Source organism: Xyrauchen texanus, chromosome 29 (assembly GCF_025860055.1).
Source record: "Xyrauchen texanus isolate HMW12.3.18 chromosome 29, RBS_HiC_50CHRs, whole genome shotgun sequence".
Classification (NCBI taxonomy): domain Eukaryota; kingdom Metazoa; phylum Chordata; class Actinopteri; order Cypriniformes; family Catostomidae; genus Xyrauchen; species Xyrauchen texanus.
The window spans coordinates 12,647,885-12,669,338 of NC_068304.1; the positions used below are offsets into that span (position 1 = coordinate 12,647,885).

The 21,454-nt window shown below is 38.1% G+C and overlaps 1 protein-coding gene across 4 annotated transcripts in view; it reads left to right on the forward strand.

Moving 5' to 3' along the window:
- LOC127623156 (kinesin-like protein KIFC3) overlaps nucleotides 1–21,454 on the forward strand; it is a 67,081-nt gene that overhangs the window by 13,967 nt on the left and 31,660 nt on the right. For 2 of the 4 annotated variants that reach the window (XM_052097435.1, XM_052097436.1), the window contains exon 1: nucleotides 8,750–9,067. The exons of 1 other annotated variant lie outside the window; for it this stretch is intronic. In XM_052097435.1, the coding sequence (XP_051953395.1) occupies nucleotides 8,765–9,067 (303 nt within the window). In that variant the 5' untranslated portion in view covers nucleotides 8,750–8,764. Of the gene's footprint in view, nucleotides 1–8,749; nucleotides 9,068–18,000; nucleotides 18,328–21,454 lie in introns of those variants that run through there. One more of the 4 variants, XM_052097437.1, reaches the window with a different exon arrangement.

Genomic DNA, 21,454 nt, shown 5'->3' on the forward strand with positions numbered 1-21,454 from the left:
TATTTAGCAGATATGGGCCACTTCTATTTAAATGAATGGGAGAAATTGGAACGCTCATTAAAGGAGCTCTGAGCACCCAACAGTCAATGGATGTAGAAAGGAAGTCCCACCTCAGTTAACATAAATTACACAAATAAAAATGCATATTTGTCTGTTGCTTGCTTTTGCTCGCGAGTGACGAGATCTTTGTTTAGATGTTATTAAAGTTCATCACTGAGGAGGCTTGCTCGAAAACTTAATAGTGCCAAACAGCACAAGCAGCCCCGAGACTGGATATGGAGTGTTGCTAAGTTTGTTCAAAGGGCTAGAAAGAGTGATCTAAACCATCATGGAACCTCACAAGTGGCTAACTAAAAAACACTCTACACAGTAAGCAACTGTGTGCATCATATAAATAGTGCTGCTCATGCAAAGCCCAAAGGACATTTCATTCCCAAATTGATTTCAATAGAGTGCACCATCTGGTTCAGAAAGCAAAAATATCATTCATTTATTTTTTTCCATTGGGGAATTGTGTTTTAATGTTAAACTTTAAAGATCGGCCTAATGTGAGCTCCAGGATTGTTAATCGTTGGTATATGCTTCTGTTGAAGCCATCAGTCTGCGTTAATTCAGTGTAATTTTTTAAGCATCGTGTTTAATAGCGGAATTCCTGGTAAAGAACTACACTACCCATTAATCCTAAAGAGAAAATTTCCACCAATTGGAGAGTTGTGGCAAACAACGTGCTGCAATTTCTCACTTCCATGACACTTTACAAATGACGCAATCAAGTCAGTCTTCATACACTCTCAAGTTACTTATATTTGTATACTTCGTATCCATTTCAACAGTTTAACGTCATTATTTTGATATTCATGTATTTCCATCATTTTGTTCACACCATTTGCAGTGCTATGTATTGTAGATCATGTTCATGCATTAATGACAATGTTCCTTTTTTCATTTTGTCTGATTTTCAAATACTTTTATGCATCAAATCAAATCTTGAAACCTTGCATTTTATTTTAATTCCTAAGAAGCGTATCAGCATTCCACAACAGCAATGAAGTCAATAATATGTCATTCAAGTGTTCATTCACCCATCATATTATTTAATATGTTTATGGCTTGCACACTATAACTTCTGGTCCACATATAACAGTGGACCTGGAAAATACACACACCTTTTCCAACTTTTATTGCAGTATAAATCTTGGAGGATTAAATCACGACATAAAATGTTGTAAGGTGTATGGATGCATTGTGTGCAGTTAATATGTCAAAATGACGTTTCATTCTTTTGACTTCTTAAATAAGAACTTTTAGTCTCTTGGTGGCCTTTCTGCATATATCTAATTACTTGGTTGATTGTGTAATTCTTGCATTTATTGGTCTCTTTGGTGACCTTTTTTGTGCTTCATCTTGGAAAGTCAACTAGATCTTTGTGAGGTAATAGTGCCATTTTTATGGTCTCTTCTGTAACTGCTCTAAATTGCAGCCCTATCTTTTTATAACTTTCATTGGTTTAGTTCCAGACAACTTTCTCTTATTGTTAAGTACAAAAAAACAAAAACAATGAATTCACTTGTATTCCAGCACAAGCATGATAGTAGGTTGGATTAGAATATATTAAACATAATTTTAAAAGTTGATTATTACAGAACATAATTTCAACTCGTCCCAGTTTTTTTATTTTTTTTTTTGTAAAACTCATGGTTATAGTATGACATTTACAATGGAAGTAAACAGAGCCGGCACATTTTGAGTTTAAAGGGGTCATGACATGGGTTTTTTTATTGTATTATTATGTTCCCTTAGGTGCAATTATAGTATTAATATATTTTTTTTTAAGAAAAACTTTTAAAATCTAGTGATTTATGACCTTTTCCCACCCTGTTTCTCATCCTCTGATTCAAACAGTCTGTTTTGGGGGCGTTTTCCATTTAAGACTTCAGTGTTAACGCCCACTGTTATGATTGGCTAACGTCAGTGCCTATGTATCAATTATTGACGCCCCCAGCCAGAACAATATGCAAGTAAACTAAGTAAAAACACTGTGATTATTCATAATGAATTAAATTGCGCTTTAAAAAGTAGTTTAAAGTTTAAAATAGATTACTTACAGTTTGCGTCGTCGTTGTTCCCAGAATAGTCGGCACGGACTTATCTTTGAGCAACAGTTTTCTGGCAAAGCCAGCATCATATTGAGATTTGTTCTCAAAACAGTCATCCTTAAAATGTACAGAACAAACGCTTAAGTTAACCTTGCTGTGACTGGGACGTCCGCAAAAAATAAACTGCATCCATTTTTCCCTGACGTCTGGATCTTTCGGCAGCTTATTCAGAGGTTTTGTTTGACCACAGCCAGGAACAGCACATCTGTGTGGCATCGTAATTTTTTCTGTTCACAAGTAGTCTCTGTCAGAGCTCGCTGTCCATCGACTGAACACTTGTGAGGCGCACGGCGATACGAAATGAGCGTAGTTGTCTTGCGCTTAAAGCGTAGTTATCTTGCGCTGGAGGCGGTCATATGCAAACGCTGTTACGTCACTTCTAACCGACACGTCACTTCTAACCATGAATCCAGAACGAGCTGTATTTTGAGCTTGATTAAATAAATGATTCGTTTAGAATGGGGAGGACGTCTTAAAATATTAAACTTGCAGGACGTTTTAATGATACAAAGACCTCTTATATACCAAAAGATCAAGGCAAATTTGGTTTCTCATGTCATGACCCCTTTAAAGCAAAATGCTCATATTTTAACGCACTTATTTTAAGCCATTTTCCCATAAACAAGTGTATTATTTGTACTGGGACGTTGTTTCAATTGTCATTATCGCTGTGGAACTACTGTTTTATAGGAATACACTTTTTGTCTTTCAATAAAAAAAAAAGAAATTGTATAAAAAAATGTACCGTAAAAGACAATGTGGTGACGTGTCCACGCAATGTGGTGTGGGTGTGGCCGAGCGATGTCTGTGGAGGGCGAGGGCCGGGTAAATGTTCAAGGCAAGTCTTTTATTTTACAATATTTTCAGTCTAGCACAACAAAGTTCGCTTTAAAGCATATTACAAAAACACACAGAACTACTCTACTGCATATCTCTCTCTCCTCCAGTGGTCTTTATTACACTTTTATCCCACTCCAGCTCTCACAGCAACACAAAACAGCTGTTAGAGTTGATTTCCCACAGGTGTCAATCCTTACCACTCTTCCTCTCCTGGCCTCACTCTCCAAAGACATCGCTCTGCCACGCCCACATCACCACAGACAAATATCTCCTATTGTGTCCTTCACATACCCTGCATCAGTTTACCCCGCTTTACATGATCAGGACAGGAGTATTGGCCATAGCCAGACACAGACAATTATTCTATCACACAAAGTAATTCTTATGTTTAAAGGAATATTCCGGCTTCAATGTAAGTTAATCTCAATAGACAACATTTGTGGCATAATATCGATTACCACAAAAATGCATTTAGACTTGTTCCTTTTTCTTTAAAAAAGAAAAGAAATTGGGGTTACTTTAAGACCCTTGCAATGGAAGTGAATGGGGCCAATCTGTAATGATACATATTGCACATATCACGATTCAATATATATCACGATATCATGATTAGATTTCGATTTCGCATTTAATTTCAAGAAAGTTGGGTATATTTCATTTATAATGTCCATTTTGCATACAGTATGAAAGAAATTATCTTTCAGCTAATGCTGTTATTCATTATACAAGGGACTCTATCTTGTTAAATTAGGGACATATACATTTTACAAATGTTATCATTAGCCTAGTTTTTCATAATTTTGGTGACATTTTAGGTTCTTTTTTTATATAAATGGTTAATGTATTACATCAATCAATATGATGTATTGAAATTGCATATATACAGTATATTGCTACATGTTTTTTGTTTACATGCCTAATTTGTACTATTTACAAATGTTTACTTGGATATGTAGAACAAGTGCTAAATCGGTACAGGGACTTTGACAGTAGTGTTTGTTTGGTCAGTGGATTATTTACAACATTCATGTTGTGATTTCTTCTTTTCTTTTTATTATTATTTTTTTTTTCCCACATGATTCATGTTTCTTTTGTTGTTTTTGATAAACACCTGACTGTAGAGAACAGATATGATATATCTATAGACTTTATTAAACAACAAATTGTCTGCTTGGATCTAGAATTTGGTGCATTACAGAGAAAGAGACAAAGCCTTTACTCTTAGCACGCAGTGAATAGATCTCTGTGCTGAACTTCTTAGCCACTACACCACTAAACAATTTACCAGCCAGTGGCTGATCACAGAATTTTTTGGTATCATATGGGAAGTATTTACGCACATATGATTGTAGGGGATAGCAAGAAAGAAAGGGCGATCTTGACATTTTAAGAATTGACATTGGGATTGTACAAATCAGAGATTATTTAGCAGATATGGGCCACTTCTATTTAAATGAATGGGAGAAATTGGAACGCTCATTAAAGGAGCTCTGAGCACCCAACAGTCAATGGATGTAGAAAGGAAGTCCCACCTCAGTTAAAAGACCCAATGCCCTTTTAGATACAGACATCATCTGTCAATCAACATTAGAACACGCATGCGCATTAGCTATACAAGCTGTGGAACTGCATTTTTTTTGCGTAATATGAGGTGAAGAACCACAATTTATGATTCCAGTATTATCCGGTTTTATTGCTGATTTGAAATGTTCTTTAAACATTATCTTGACCAACTGTTTTTGAGATTTTGGTCTTTCTCCAATCAAGTAGATAGGATCTGCACTGGAGTGACTGGAAATAGTCTTCCGAGAGCGCTCCAAAGATGGCCGACAGTGGACTGACTTGCTGCAAAGACTTTGGTGCAATTATAGAACACGTGAGAGAGGTCCAGCATGTCTGTTATGAGATACTGTGAATACTGCAGGATCAGTTTCAGTCTCTTTCGTGCCTCATTTAAGTGTCTCTGACTGCACTTAAAATATCACAAAATGTCACGATACATTAAAATACTCACTGTTTGAAAAGATGTAAAGAATATGCATTTTAACGTGAGTTTAGTGTGAAAAAATTACTCGCCAACCTTTTCTTTGTTGCATTAAGATGTAATGTCAACAAACCCTAAAACGTCTGTAAAAATTATGATTTATCCAACTTTACAACTCAAATAGTACACAAGTTTTAATGGAAGAATTCATGTAAGTGCTTTTATAAAATTATAAGCCTTTAAACCCTCCAAAAATTGGTCACCATTCACTTCCATTGTAAGTGTCTCCCTGTAACATCGATTTTTGCTTTTTTTAAAGAAAAGGATGGACATAAATAATTTTTTGTGGTCTAAATAGTTTTTTGTGGTGTCCAACACTATGCCTCAAATGCTGTAGTTTGAGCTTAACTTGTATTGAACCCGGAATATTATTTTAAGTAGGGGAGACCGGAGGCAGTTGTAATGCTGCGATTTATGCTGCGTTCATGTCCTGTTGGAATTACTGTAATTATGAGCTTCTACTTGGAGCCATTCACATCCTGGGAACTCGGAAGTTATTTGTTTATATGACAACACTCATAACGCCAAAATGGCTTTGTTGTTGATAAAAGCAAAATATTTATCGCAGCATCAATTCATTAATTCACCTTGTTGTTGCAAAATATTTAAGAACAAACAAAATGCTCCAGGTAACAGTGACATAATAGGATGGCATATCAAACAGAAATGTGTTTGCTACCTTTAACTGTTAAGGACGCAGCTATATTGGTTCATTTCAAATGACGTCATGACTGTCAAGTCAGAGCTTTCATAGAATTACGAGTTAAAAACTTGTAATTAAGAGTTCTATGAAGAAGTGAGCACTTTTTACAGGTCAGAATCTCATCGTTACGGTACTTCTGACGTGACGTGAACGCACCATTACTCATTTACAAGCTTGATGCCACTGCACATGCATATCTGCAATAAGACCACTCTTTTGATCATCAGCCTCAACGCTTATTCATATTTTATACCAAAAGTCTGTTTTTGGGCTTCCAAAGTCAATTCTAAAAACATGCAGAACATTTTAGATTTTGTCGTCAGTTTTCATGCAAATAAAACAGAAATAGCCTTGTATTAATTATTGTCTTTCGCTAACCATTAGCATGAACTGCCATGACAGAATTCATGTAATTAATAACATAAACTGTAACATGTTGTAACGGTCACTTACAGGGATTACGGTAATTATGAGATGTGATACAGTTGCGCATAGAGAGCGCTGACAGCGAGAGCGTAAGAGAAGGTGTGTAAAGTGGAGGATGTGAGAAGATAGTTGCTCTCAACATGTATTTCTTTTTGTTTCCCTTTTATTTTGTGTGACTAAGTTGGATGTTATACGCTTCCTCACTCGCCTTCATGTATGTGGAGGAGGTAGCACTCTTTTTTTGGACATTTTATTAAATGCAGGTTGAAACGCTAACACCTGTTTGTCTCATGTGTCTCCTTCTCGCGTGAGTTATATCTATTTTCTCTCCTTGAGACACCGCTAACATCCAACCTCCGTGACAATGTATGTGTAGTTAGTTTAAATACTGATGAAGACTATTTATATTTTAGTATTTATATATATTATTACCACTGTTTGCCATTCTGTATTGTTTGCCATAAGAGCTTCTCTTGCCCCTGTGAGTAGTGTTGGTGTACAATTTAACCTGCGTTCATCTTTTGAGGGACAACTCAATTATTTTTTAGTGGTAATCAACATTATTCAACAAATACTGATTAGACTATAGAGCTTAAACATTCCTTTAAACTGCAACTTTGTATGTTGACCATTAACTGCTGAATTGGTTACTTGGGTTAGAACAGGCACTAACTGAATAAGAGCCATAAAGACTTGCAGTTTTTCTATGTGTTTAAGTTTGTGGCATTTCCTATATATGACAGGCCTCTAAAATGGGTAACGAACCAGAAAATGGTCTTTTCTCCAGCTACACACTCTCCCAGGGAACGCAATGTTTATTCTTTAAGCAGTGATTGAGTTTCAGCACACAGGTGTAGTGATCTTTTATGACCACAAATCATTATTAAGCCCCCATGATTGACACTGTCAGTTCTCACTGTTAGGCATTATGAGGGTTGCCATGTTATTGTTACACAGTAGAGGGATGATGGACCAGTGATATTATAATGAAATTTATATTTAAATTAAGACATTTAATACATTGAAACTCAAACCAAACATAATTTAGAAACTATACTGAAATACATTTCCATGACATCAAAACAAAATTAAATGTGTTTGATACACAGTATATTATAATATTTGAAAAATTGACAACCTGCCTTCATTAAACATGAAAATGCCCCTAGATAGTGATAACACTAGATGGCTGTGACAAATGTAACTTTTCAGTGATGTCACTTAACACATTAATTTTGTCAGCCCAAAATATAAAAACTGAAAAAACTAAACTGTTGTTATAACCCTAAAAGACGCAGTGCAACAAGGTCATCTCGATGTGGCAATTACCAATCACTGACAAGTTTGTGATTACACTGCATTTTTAATTCTTTCTTATTTGCCCTTCTTTTTACATAAATGCAAACAGTTGTTACATCATCAGCTTAGAGATGGTTGTGCTTAAATCTGTACTGCAGTGACAGATGGGCTGCATTAGAAAAGGGAGGGAATGAGGGTGAACATGTTTTCTCTCTCATTAGAGGTATGGGACATCACCTGCTGTGCACGATCTGTCAGACTGTGAACGTTTGGAGTTTGACCATTATTATGGACCAGAAACTGCAATAAAGATCGGACCATCAACAAGCATTATGAAAGAGGGAGCGGCCTGACCTGTAAGAATTTTACCCAACCATCAAACAATACAGTAAAAATACAATAAAACCATTATAAACGCAAGAGGAGACAAAGATTAATTCGATATCAGCTTGTGCCAAAGGGTGATTGCAGCTCTGTTGATATGAAAAGTTTTATTATTGTTCACTGGAATGTTCATATTTCCCTGGAGTACACCTGAAGTCTTCTCAAAGACAAATATATCATTGGAAGTTCTCTAAAGAATAGGCTTGGAGATTGCAGGAGAGGACTTCAAATTTAAACGGGAGGACAGACGCATTCAGAACCATTTCTATAGAAATAGCTATCAATTGTTTGCGTGTGTGCATGTATTTGCATTGGCATACATGAGCTTGTTTATCAGGGTGTGACTTTATTGATGTGAGTCCAGGTAGGTTAAAATAGCTTTTGTGGGGTATAAAAGTAGGTGCGTTTGAGTCTGCCCTCCCTTATCCTCTCTCTAGTGAGAGCAGGAGATGAGAGAAACAATGTATTTTGCTGATCAGATCACAAACATATTAGAAGAATCATTAGAAGAACTTTGCTTAATGGAATCTTCAATTCAGTCTGACTGTCAAGGACTGGAATCTTATGGACTTGCTTTTCAAGCACAGCAAAGGACTGTGTAGAAAGACTCCATAAAGAACTTTACATTTTCCAAATAGATTGCACGGACCACTGCTTGTTTGGAATTTTCCTTGTTTAGTTTACTTTGGAAGATCATCTGACTTATCCGCATCACACTTAACTGAAAAGCACAGCTGTCCATGATCGCAACAGTTAATATCATGACTGTAACTTCAACCTGAAGATAGTGATCTGCTCTTATGCCGATCCTGAAACGGTAGCAGCCAGAATATCCTTTAAAGGACACGCCATCTCTGTTTGAGACTAATTGTGTTGGGGAACACATTCGTGAATGTTTTAGTGAGCACCACCATGTATGTGCTCTGCACCCTGGTGTTGCTGTCTCTTCACAACCTTTTCAAAAGACCCAAAGTCCTGGAGACCCCAGAGCCTGAGGCTGAAGAGTGCCCCAAGCAGGCCAGCCTGGATGCAGCAAAATTCAGACGCAAGAAGAGAGCAAAGCATACCTGGCCTTTAAGTTCTGGAGCGCTAGAGACCTCAGACATCCCTAGAAGGCATGGCTTTGAAAGCTGCCTGAAGGGAATACCAAGCAGACCAAGAAAAAGCAGAGCAGTTCATCTTGAAAACAAGCATGGCAGGAGGAAGAAAGCTCAGGTGAGAATGGAGATGGGGAAAGAGGAGGAAAATAAGTGCGAAGTGTTTTAAAGATTATTGTTGAATGTTGATTATTGTACTGCTTGACTGCAGCAGGAATCCCTCCATTTAATCTGAAACTCAATGATTTATAAATGTTCTTATTATTATTTATGAGTGTTGTATTATTGATTTGTGAAACATCAGACAATGCTTTGTTGGTTCAAGGTTCTTAGCTTGCTGTTCTTCAGTGACTGAAATGTTTTTTTCATCTATTGTGTTTGTGAAGACTCTTATATCTCCAGGTCATAGTGGAATGTCTAGTAGAAATATTTTTTCCTCTAATTTTTGTAATCAGCTGTTGAGTCATTTGTACTGCTGCTAATAGAGGGAGGTATTCAAAGATGGCAGGGTCAATATCAGCATGTCCTTGATGCAGCATGGGAGTGATTGGATGTGCAGATTTTCAACATACCTGGATTTTTTGCACTAACACTCACATTCTGCTGTCCTGTCTCTAATGTACCCTTCTGTTCTGATGTATAAGTTAAGCGGATAAAATGCTGTTAGCGTGCGGTGGCAGTGGATGAGTGTTACATAAGTAGTGGGTTAATCAGAGAGCTCCCTATCCTCTTTAATCGTGATTTAATTCAAATAGAATACACTCAATCTGCCATTGTTCCGTCAATCATCTTTGCTTCCACTTGTTGGACCAACAGAAATCTCTTCTTTCTTGGATTGCCAGAGCTTTTATTTCAGTAACATACCCAATTCTTGGAAAAATCCTTCAGTGGTTGTCAGCGTCTCACCGAGGGGTTATTAAATTCACGTACGATAACAGTATCGGAATGTTCTAAGAATACACTCTGGTTGAACGTTGCATAGACAATGCAATTTGGTTATATATAGTACTTCAAAACTTGTAATTGCCTAGTTCAATACTAAACAGAATGGCCATTATTTCTAATGCTAGTATCTTTGAGAACGTAAACTTTATCGGTACAAAGCTACTTGTTAAAAATTACATGCATATCTTCATTGTCAAATGATGAATCTTTTGAAAAAATTATTATAAACTGCTGAAATATGCTTTGTGCAATTTTTGGTGCTCACCAGGTTCAGTTGAAAAGAGATAATTTTGCTTCTGCTTCTCTCAAGGCTGAGTGAATGTCACATTACATACAGTTCTACTTTTTATGTGATTGTATGAGTAAGTCCAATGCAGAGAAGACATCTCCTGGGTTTTGTCTTTTTGACAATAGATCACTGAATAATACCACAAATTTCTCCTCTAAATTGTGTATGTACAGGTTTGAGAATAAGTCAGTTCTCATGCAATAATTTTCCTGCTAATTGTTTCCTAAAGAATACAGCTCAGTTTGACAGTAACATACTGTAAACAGTTTCTACAGTAAGGCACGGTGGAAAATACTGTAATAATACAATCAAAACATTTACAGTGTCAGCTAAACATTCAGATTTTTTTTCTGCCTGTTTAAACATAGCCTATGTAATGACATAGCCATGAAGCCATGGCTTCATGTCATACCCATTCCTTAAACTATGATGGGCGAAGCACTGTCAAAAGACATCGCATCATCGCGACTCACGTGATTTGCTCTAAAAATTTTTTTTTTACAAATGAATTTACTTCAGAACATACACCGAAGTGAGTGAAAACTCTAGAGATTGGAAAATGAAAACAGGCTTCTGGTATGAAAGGGTAATATTCCCGTATTCAGGAAAAAGTTGGATAAGCCCGAAACGTACTCACATTGTTCCAAATTGTGTCAGAATGCAATTCATCATGCAGTTTTGCCGCTATATCTGGCATTAGCATAAACTCCTCTTCTATGGTCATTATTCTCTTTGAGGTCAATGACTGTCAAAGGGGAACCAAAGTTTAAAGTGAATCTTGTTGAGCAAGTTAAATCTTATAAACGTGTTTAAATCTATCTACCAGAATTATAACACATCTGGTTTAATAGCACAGACATTAGGAGGCAACTCTATTGCCCCTTTGAGTACTGAGGTTAGTTACAACCACAGTAACACAAAAGCGCAAGTTTCATGTAAGTACCTGTATATTCAAAATGGTCACATGTTTGCAATGCGTTGGTCCAGCATTTGCATGCTTGCTTAAGAGTTTGTTTCTGGTCATAATGAACGATGCACATTGCATGCTTGAAGTACTACTTCATTACAAATATCCACTAGCAATGTAGCTCTGGCAATCTGAGGTCTTTCAGCCAGAAATTTAAACCGAAATATCAAGTGTGTTCCAAGATATCAAATGTAGTCCACTCATGCGTCAATATGGGCACCCTTAAATTTGAGGCCAAATATCAAAAGTATCAATAGTTTCAGTTCTTTGAATCAGTTGCAGGGCATGTCAAACTTGATGATAAGATTGTGGTAATGCTGGATTATCATTAATAATTAAGGACAGTGGTTTGTCATTACTGGCAAAATCCTAAAGTGACACAGATATTTTATTTATTCATTTATTTCTCTCCCCTTTTTCTCCCCAATTTGGAATGCCCAATTCCCAATGCATTAAGTCCTCATAGTGGCATTGTGACTCACCTCAATCCAGGTGGTAGAGGATGAATCTCAGTTGCCTCCGCGTCTGAGGCCATTTTATCATGTGGCTTGTTGAGCACGCTACCACGGAGGCTTCACGCCATCCACTGCGGCATTAACGCACAACTCCCCACCGAGAGCGAACCATATTATAGTGACCACAGGGAGGTTATTCCATGTGACTTTACCCTCCCTAGCAACTGGAACAATTTGGGTGCTTAGGAGACCTGGCTGGAGAGGTGACACAGAGTTCACACTGAGGATGCCATGGTGCTGGCACTGAAGTAAACTTTTTTTAAGACCTTAATTAGTAAATGTTTAACATGCACACAGTGTTTCTACAGACAGTTTACAGCAGTGTTTAGTATGCTTTAAATGTTTTTACAACCCAGTGGAAATAGTTTTGTAAAGTTTACCTGTAATCTCCCTGATAATTATTTACAGTCCAAAGTTAATCAGTTTTGGCTCAGTTCAATATGAACTTATTCAATATGTGCAGTGTAATCAGACAAGTATTCATATTACTAAACTGTGTCACATTCTCTGTGCACTTGCTTGTTTTTGCATTTGTAACCTGGTTACCTAGAATTGCCTCAGAGACAGTGAAAGGGAAATAAAGAGGGAAGCATTTGTGTTTGGTCTCATGGGAGCATTTACTGTAGACGAATAGTGTCCGTGTAGTTCCTGAGAGACCCGTCAATTCATACATCACACAAATGAGTGAGCAGTTTCACTCAGTTTGGCTGGCCTGACAAAAGCATATCTTTCATTCCTTTCATTAACCCTGCTGTGAGAATGCATGACTACTGAAGAATGTACATATCAAAAGTTGACAGAATTTTACTAAATTGATTTCTCATAATCTTAAAAACCTTTTGAACAAAAAATGCTTATGCTTAAATGCTTTGAATTAGATTAGTAGAGTATTATGAATTATGCATACCTGTGCCAACAAGTGCCCAGCATACATTGAAACCGCCTCGGTTACATAAGTAACCTTGGTTCCCTGAGGTTAACAAGATGTTGCATATGATCGCAGTGGGACACTGTCCGAGTGTCTGAAGCCCTTATACAATCAAGGCAATTTTTTGGCTGATGGCACTTAAGATAAGCCCCCTAGGGAGCTATGTCATTGGCTTCATAAAGGCGCTCGCTTTCTCGCCATCGAGGAAGATTTGCTGCAAAAGGCACAACCCTATGCAGCTGCTAGAGAGTATGGCCAGCTACGCAGTGCCTTGTTCCCCTCTGGGAACAAAGGTTACGTAAGTAACCAAGACTTTCCCTTTCTGAGACCTCGAGCTACGTATGATCCTTGTGGGATGAATATATTCACGCCATGTGAACATTAGCTGCCAACTCTCTAAGCCCATGTGGCAAGCATATATCGCCGCACAAGCGAGTTAAAGTGTCTGAATAAAAAGGAATTATGAATTTACTCCTGTTCCAACAGGGAGAACCTGGGAAGCAATAATCAATCCTTCCTCCAGTTTATAAAATCTAACAAATGTATGCAGAGATTACACCCTACCACCAAACAAATGTCCTCCAAGGATTCACCTCTAGCTAAAGCCCACAAGGATGCCATGCTCCTCGTAGAATGGGCTTGAATACCCGAAGTCAGATCATGCACTTAGTAAGCACTCTAAATTGCATAAATAAGCCAATGAGACAGTCTGACACCAAAACACTTTTGTTGTGGCCACCAAAGCACACAAATAACTGTTCTGACTTGCACTGGCTAGTACGGTCAACATAAACTTACTGCGCCCGAACTGGGCAAAGCATTCATTCCTTTCATGCTTTTCTGACACAAATAGGGGAGAGCCTGAATTAATGGTATGCGAGCGAAAAGACATAGAAATAACCTTGGGGAAACAGCCCAAACAAGGCCTTAATATGACCTTTGAATACCCTGGCACAAAATCCATACACAAAGGAATGAGTGACTGGACATGCAAATCACTGTTGTCAAGGGCTCGAACGGAGCACCTCAACAACAGATAAATCCCTTAAAGGAACGTGGATGGAAGGAAAAGTTCTAAGTCTGCATACCCCATGTATAAAGCAAGAGACAATAGAATGTCTACAGACAGAGACTCCATTGATACATGCATGTTCAGCCTCTATAGCTGCAACATAGACTTTAAGCATTGTTGGGTAAACCCTGACCCCGAAATGCTCCAGCAAAAAAGTCCAGCACTGTAGCAACAGTGCAGTGAGCTGGATTTTTACTTTGCGCTTCACACCAAGAAGCAAAAGTATGCCACTTAAATATATATAGCCTCCTCGTTGATGGAGCTCTAGCATTTAAAATGGTATCATTCACAGCGGGGGATAATCCAACATTCAAATGAGCTTTCCATTGAAGGGCCATACCCACAACTTCCACAAGTCCAGCTGGGGGTGCCAAATGCTGCTCCATGCCTGAGACAACATGCTCGCTCTGACTGGAATCGCCTAAGGTGCCTTTTCCAGGAATGAGATCAGAGTTGAAAACCGTACTTGAGTGCCAATAACAGAAGCGAAACCCGATCCTCTCAAACCATCTGCAGAACTGTGTGCAGCACTGATGCCCGGGGCGAGAGAGAAAACCAGTGAACAGGAGGACATGGACTGGATTGCATCACCGAACAGCACAGATTCTGACAAGGGGGCATTCATTAGGAAGGCCTTGTCCTTTTCACGAATATCTGTTAGCATAAGAAACAGATGGCGTTCCACCGCCACGAGGCCTGCCGTATTACGACCAACATTCAAACAATTTTATTCTGAAGATTGCTTTGTAGCTCTCAGCGCCGGTTCAGAAGCCCAGTGCAGTTCCATGGCAGCCTCAGCATCCAGCACAGCTCCCTCATAAAATGAGGAGATGCCGCCAGCATCTCCTCCATTAGCAGGACCCAAGAATATCCATGGTCAGAAGCTCGACACACATTGTTTTTTTTTTGATTGGTTTGTAATCCTGGCCGAGTAAGTTTGATCCTAGGACTTTGAAATCTCCCGATGGAGGTCTGGGGATAAAGGGAGCAGCCTACAAGGCATAGTTGAACATTGGCCCTCTAAGAAATCGTTGTCCAAGATGGATTTACGATCCTCCGACTGTTTCATCCAGCCAGTCCAGGTGCAGTTTCTCCACTCCCTGTATAATAACCCCCAGCAACTCTGTATAAGTTACAGAGGGCCTGGAAATCCGACTGCTAGGAGGTCTTGGGCTGGACGCTGGCAAAATCATCAGAATCAACATGACACTTAGACTGTGTCCCACAGCGATCATGTGCTGCTGGAGGTCTCTGAAAGGGAATCCAGAAATACTGTTTAAAAAGTATCCAAGGATGCATCTCTTCTGGTTGCCCAGTTACTAAGGGTTACTTTACATTGTACACTAAAACAAACAATAAAATATAATGATAAATATATTTACAATTGAACTCAGAAGTTTACATACACTTAGGTTAAAGTCGTTAAAACAAATTTTTTAACCACTCAACAGATTTAATATTTGTCAAGTTGATTAGGACATCTACTTTTTGCACGACACAAGTCTACAATTGTTTACATACAGATTGTTTCACTTTTAATTGACTATCACAGTTCCAGTGGGTTTGAAGTTTACATATACTAAGTTAACTGTGCCTATAAGCAGCTTGGAAAATTCCAGAAAATGATGTCAAGCCTTAAGACAGTTAGCCAATTAGCTCCTGATTGGAGGTGTACTGAATGGGAGGTGTGCCTGTGGATGTATTTTAAGGCCTACCTTTAAACTCTGTGCCTCTCTACTTGACATCATGGGAAAATCAAAAGAAGTCAGCTGGGAACTCCACAGCCAAAATTCTGGACCTCCACAAGTCTGGTTCTTACTTGGGAGCTATTTCTAAATGTCTGAAGGTACCATATTCATCCGTAAAAACAATAGTACACAAGTATAAACACCATGGGATCACACAGTCATCATACCGCTCAGGAATTAGACGCATTCTGTTTCCTAGAGACGAATGTAGTTTGGTGTAAAAAGTGTAAATTAATCCCAGAACAACAGCAAAAGACTGTGAGGAAACGGGTAGGCAAGTATCTATATCCACAGTAAAATGAGCCCTATATTGACCTAACCTGAAAGGCTGCTCAGCAAGGTTGTAGCCACTGCTCAAACGGCCCTAAAAAAAGCCAGACTACAGTTTGCAAGTGCACATGGGGACAAAGATCTTTTTGGATAAATTTATTCTGGTCTGATTAAACAAAAATGTTACTGTTTGGCCATAATAACCATCGTTATGTTTGGAGGAAAAAGGGTGAGGCTTGCAAGCCGAAGAACACCATCCCAACTGTGAAGCATGGGGTGGCAGCATCATATTGTGGGGGTGCTTTGCATGAAGAAGGGACTGGTGCACATTACAAATTTGATGGCAAAATGAGGAAGGTATGTGGATATATTGAAGCAACATCTCAAGACATTAGCCAGGATGTTAAATCTTGGTCACGAATGGGTCTTCCAAATGGCCAATGACCCCAAGCATACCTCCAAAGTTGTGGCAAAATGGCTTAAGGACAACAAAGTCAAGGTATTGGAGTTGCTGTCACAAAGCCAAGAAAAATAAGAAAGAAAAATCTGCCAATGGTGTAAGCAAAATAAACTTGTTTTCTCTTTAAATTAAGTTTATTTTGCTTACCCCATTGGCAGATCATTTTTTCTTGTTTTGAGTCTGAAGTTCACAAAATTTAGTCTTTAAACAAGACTTAATATCTTATCCCATTTTGCTTGACAAGTAAATAAATCATGTTTTGAGAAAGTTTAGATAATTTGACAGGAAAACAAGACAAAAATACTTGTCTAGAAAATAATTTTTTGAAGTGTGACCTCAAGCCGACAATTTGTGGGCAGAACTGCAAGCAAGGAGGCCTAAACCTGGCTCAGTCACACCAGCTCTGTCTGGAGGAATGGGCCAAAACTCCAGCAACTTATTGTGAGACGCTTCTGGAAGGCTACCCAAAATGTTTGACCCAAGTTAAACCATTTAAAAACAATGCTACCAACTACTAACAAAGTGTATGTAAACATCTGACCCACTTTGAATGTGATTTAAAAAAAAAAAAATCTCTCTACCGTTATTCTGACATTTCACATTCTTAAAATAAAGTAGTGATCCTAACTTACCTAAGACAGGAACTGCTTTCTATGTTTAAATGTCAGGAATTGTGAAAAACTGAGTTTATATGTATTTGGCTAAGGTGTATGTAAACTTGAACTTCAACTGTAGTTATTTGTCTTAAAGAACTTGCAATAAATTGGTTCATCATTTATTGTAATTATTTAAATTTGTACATGTGAAAATGTTCACATTTTGTTCACAATTTTTTTGTGTGGATAAAATTAATAAATTGTTTTTACAGGTAAACATCTTTGATAAAGGTACTGTATACTGTATGTAAATATGTCATAGAATCAGTTGACATGCTTTAATTAAAAGTCAGGCATATTCGTTTACCATTTTCCAGTGGACTTTTTTTAATAATAGGAGCAAATTGGAAGATTCAATTCAAATCAAGCTTTATTGGCAAGATAAACTTAAGTGTACATTGCCTGTGCAGTTGCATTATAAGACACTATACATAAAGATCCATCCATCCATCCATCGTCAACCGCTTATCCTGTACAGGGTCGCGGGGGGCTGGAGCCTATCCCAGCTAACATTGGGCGAAAGGCGGGGTATACATAAAGATATTTCTGAAAAATATTAATTCATGTTTCTGCAAATAAATGCTCTAAATGACAATATTTTTATTTGGAATTTGGGAGAAGTGTTGTCAGTATTTATAGAATAAAACAACAATTTTAATTTTACTGAAACTCATACCTATAAATAGTAAATCCAGAGAAACTGATATAAATCTATAATAATTATAATATATAATAATTGTATATACTATAATACATTTACCATCATTAATATTATATTGAAATTAATATATATTAATGTATTAAAACATTATATATTTAAGGATAGCAAATGAGATAACATTAATTCAGTTAATCCTTATTGTAGACATACTCAAACGTGACAAAATATTTTTAAACAGAAAAGGGCATTATGCATTGACAAGGCTCTCTCTGTTTTTTACTTTGCATAGACCTATTTGTTAATCGGCCAGGTGGATGTTGTTATCAGCTGATATCGATAATCTCAAAATCATCAAATATCTGGTCTGGGTGACATAACACGCATGCGTTTGTGGTGTGGCTTTTTAGTATTCCAGTGTGCCAAGTTGTGGGCAGAATGGTTGCGGTGCTGCACATTTGTAATACTCACACACACACACGTTGATGTAGTCGGTGGGAGAGGAGATACATTTGCATGCTGCAATATTTATTGCTGAGGCCAGCCAAGTGATTGCGAGAGGGAGAGGGCTAGGTGGGGAAGGAGGGCAATAGCGCAGGGGGCCGTGATGTTGCTGGCTTGGATTCCTCTGTTACCAAGGAACAGCGACAGGAAGAAGAGTGTTTGTGTCAGTACGAGTCTGTGTGTGAAGAGCAAGGAGCTGCATGTGTGTGTGAGGGACAAAGAGTGAGAGCAAGCGGGTGCAGCTTAGTTGGTGGTGGTACAGGGCAGAGATCGGTTGCATTTGTGCATGTGTGTGCTCGCACTCTTAAAATAAATGCTAAAAAATCATGGAGGTATGAGAGAGACCAGGAGACCGCAGGGACAGAGGTAAGTTCAGCGACTGAGAGAGGATTCATGTGAAATTGTACTGTAACCATGTGTGCCATTTTTGTATTTTTAATATTTTTTGTGCCTCAGTATTTCATCTCCACCCAGTCTTGTCTAATGTTTAACACAGTATTGTCTTTAGAAACACACATGCACAGGTCTTGTGTTATTTGAACTTAACACTGGCCGCTGCATGCAGTGTTTTTATGTTGTGGTGACCAGCACAGACCGATGTTTGTGCTGGGGAGATATGGAGGAATTTACAGGATCGGAGGAGGATGGAGGGGGTGATTTTACCCTTTTATGATGGGGGATGGGTGAAGCTGTGATAACTGTATTGAGATAAATTATTCATGGTCCCATTAAAAAGAGAGGTTGCATATGTTCCTTCTTGCTTATGTCTTGGGTATTTACATTGTTTTAGACAAAGCAATGTAGAAATGAGGGTAGAGTGAGACAGACAGAAAGAAAGACAGATGGTGAGATGCTCAGGGGGTGACTACAGATGAATTATACAGGAAAATCAGGCAGACGGTGAAAGACTGTTTGACCACAGGATTCATTACACTACTTATTGTTGACAGATTGTGTGCGTGTGTGTGTGTGTGTGTGTGTGTGTGTGTGTGTGTGTGTGTGTGTGTGTGTGTGTGTGTGTGTGTGTGTGTGTGTGTGTGTGTGTGTGTGTGTGTGTGTGCGCGCGCATGCATGGGCTGTCAGAAGTCAGAAGTTTACATACTCCTTACCCAAATACATTTAAAGTCAGTTTTTCATTTTTGTTGTAGAAAACTACGATTTCCTGTCATGGGTCAGTCACTACTTCACAGTCAAGAATGTGAAATGTCAGAATAATAGTGGAGAGAATTATTTATTTCAGGTTTTACTCCTTTCATCACATTCTTAGTGAGTCAGAAGTTTATATACAATTTGGTAGCATTGCCTTTAAATTGTTAACTTGGGTCAAACGTTTTGGGTAGCCTTCCACAAGCTTCTCCAGACAGACAGAACTGGTGTAACTGAGTCAGGTTTGTAGGCTTCCTTGCATGCACACACTTTTTCAGTTCTGCCCACAAATGTTCTATCAGATTGAGATCAGGGCTTTGTGCTTGGGGTCATTGTCCATTTGCGACCAAGCTTTAAGTTCATGGCTGATGTCTTGAGATATTGCTTCAATATATCCACATAATTTTCCTTCCTCATGATGCCATTTATTTTGTGAAGTGCACCAGTCCCTCCTGCAGCAAAGCACCTCCACAACATGATAATGCCACCCCCATGCTTCACGGTTGGGATGGTGTTCTTCAGCTTGCAAGCCTCACCCTTTTTCCTCCAAACATATCTATAGTCATTATGGCCAAAAAGTTAAATTTTTGTTTCATCAGACCAGAGGACATTTCTCCAAAAATTAATATCTTTGTTCCCATGTGCACTTGCAAACTGTAGTCTAGCTTTTTGTGGCGGTTTTGGCGCATTGGCTTCTTCCTTGCTGAGCAGCCTTTCAGGTCAATATAAGACTCGTTTTACTGTGGATATAGATACTTGTGTACCTGTTTCCTCCAGCATCTTCACAAGGTCCTTTGCTGCTGTTCTGGGATTGATTTGCACTTTTTACACCAAACTACGTTCATCTCTAGGAGACAGAATTCCTCCTGTATAATGGCTGTTTGGTCCCATGGTGTTCATACTTGCGTATTATTTTTTGTACAGATAAACATGGTACTTGCAGGCATTTGGAAATTGCACCCAAGGATGAACCAGACTTGTGGAGGTCCACTAGGCAAAACTAGGCTAATGAAATTCACACACTATCTCTACTGGATAATTTATGTTTATCTTTGATTATACATGCAAGATCTGTCTGTACGTGCCAATGAATATGGAATTAAATGATTGGCAAAAGTCAATCAGATTTGAGGAATCTTTAGGGATGTTGTTGATTCTTGCTGCTCACTCTGGTGGTCAATTACTGAAATTTGTAATTAATTGACAAGTCCAAAGGGTAGATGCATCTTTGAAAAGGGCCTGATAATAACTTTAAGAGGCTACTAAAAGTACAGTGCATTTGTGTTTATATCTTTAGTTATATCTTAGATTTTCCATTTGAGATAAACTAATTGGTAAAATAAGGACTGATTGTTCAATGGAAAGTCTTTGTCTGGGCTAATGGAACCATCGCACAAAAGCTCAACTCTGACTTTAGGTAATTGCTTAATTCAAATAATATGTAGTATATAGTGACCCTAAAAAATGATTTGGACTCTAATAATAATTTAAGTGCATTATATAAAATATCAAACCAAGTGGCATCTTTAAACAAGTGACACTAGACCTTAATTTCAAAACATAATTTTTCTGAGCCTTTTTTGTTTTCAATCACATTTAATGGTGATTTTTTTTTTAAATTTTTTTTTTTTTAGATAAAAATAGGTTTCCTTCAAGTTTACAAAGGTTTACTACCAGAGTAGTCACAGGTGTAGTTCATCACAATAACTAAACTTCCTTTTTGTGAAATTTTATGCTTAAAGGTGTGCCTGTATCTTTCTTTTAAAATAAATGCCATTTGGGTTGATCGTTTGTCTTATGAAATGACATTCAGACACTTTAAGTGTGAATCGAGTGCCCAAATATTTTTGGATCCACTCTTGTGTTCTCATTGTCACTGGAACAACACAGATGCTTTCCAGTATAATCCATTGAAAGAAAGGGTATGTGGTGCAGGGATTGGATCAGTCCAAAAATGTCTGTCCTGACATCACAGGAGAAAGAGGTCATCTGCTGACAGCTTAAAGGATTATGGGTAAAATGAACTTGATGCAAGGAGAGGTGGAGACACATTCATTAGCCTTTCAGAGAACTGCCATCATTTCTTTCACTTCTCTCAATCTCACTCTTTTCTTCTATCAATATTGTAACCTTAAAATAGTTATGAAGACTTGGAGGAGTTAAGAGCAGTTTAGTTAGTGTTGTGCCCCAAAAAAAGGAAAATATGTTGGGTTGGATGGGTTCATTCATTATTAAGGGCTGGCTGGACCGGGATCGTTCTGTATATCCTCTGGACCGCAGGAAAACTGGATTCCCGGTACGGCAAGAATATGTTTGTGGATGTGTCATGGAAGACCAGCATGAATAG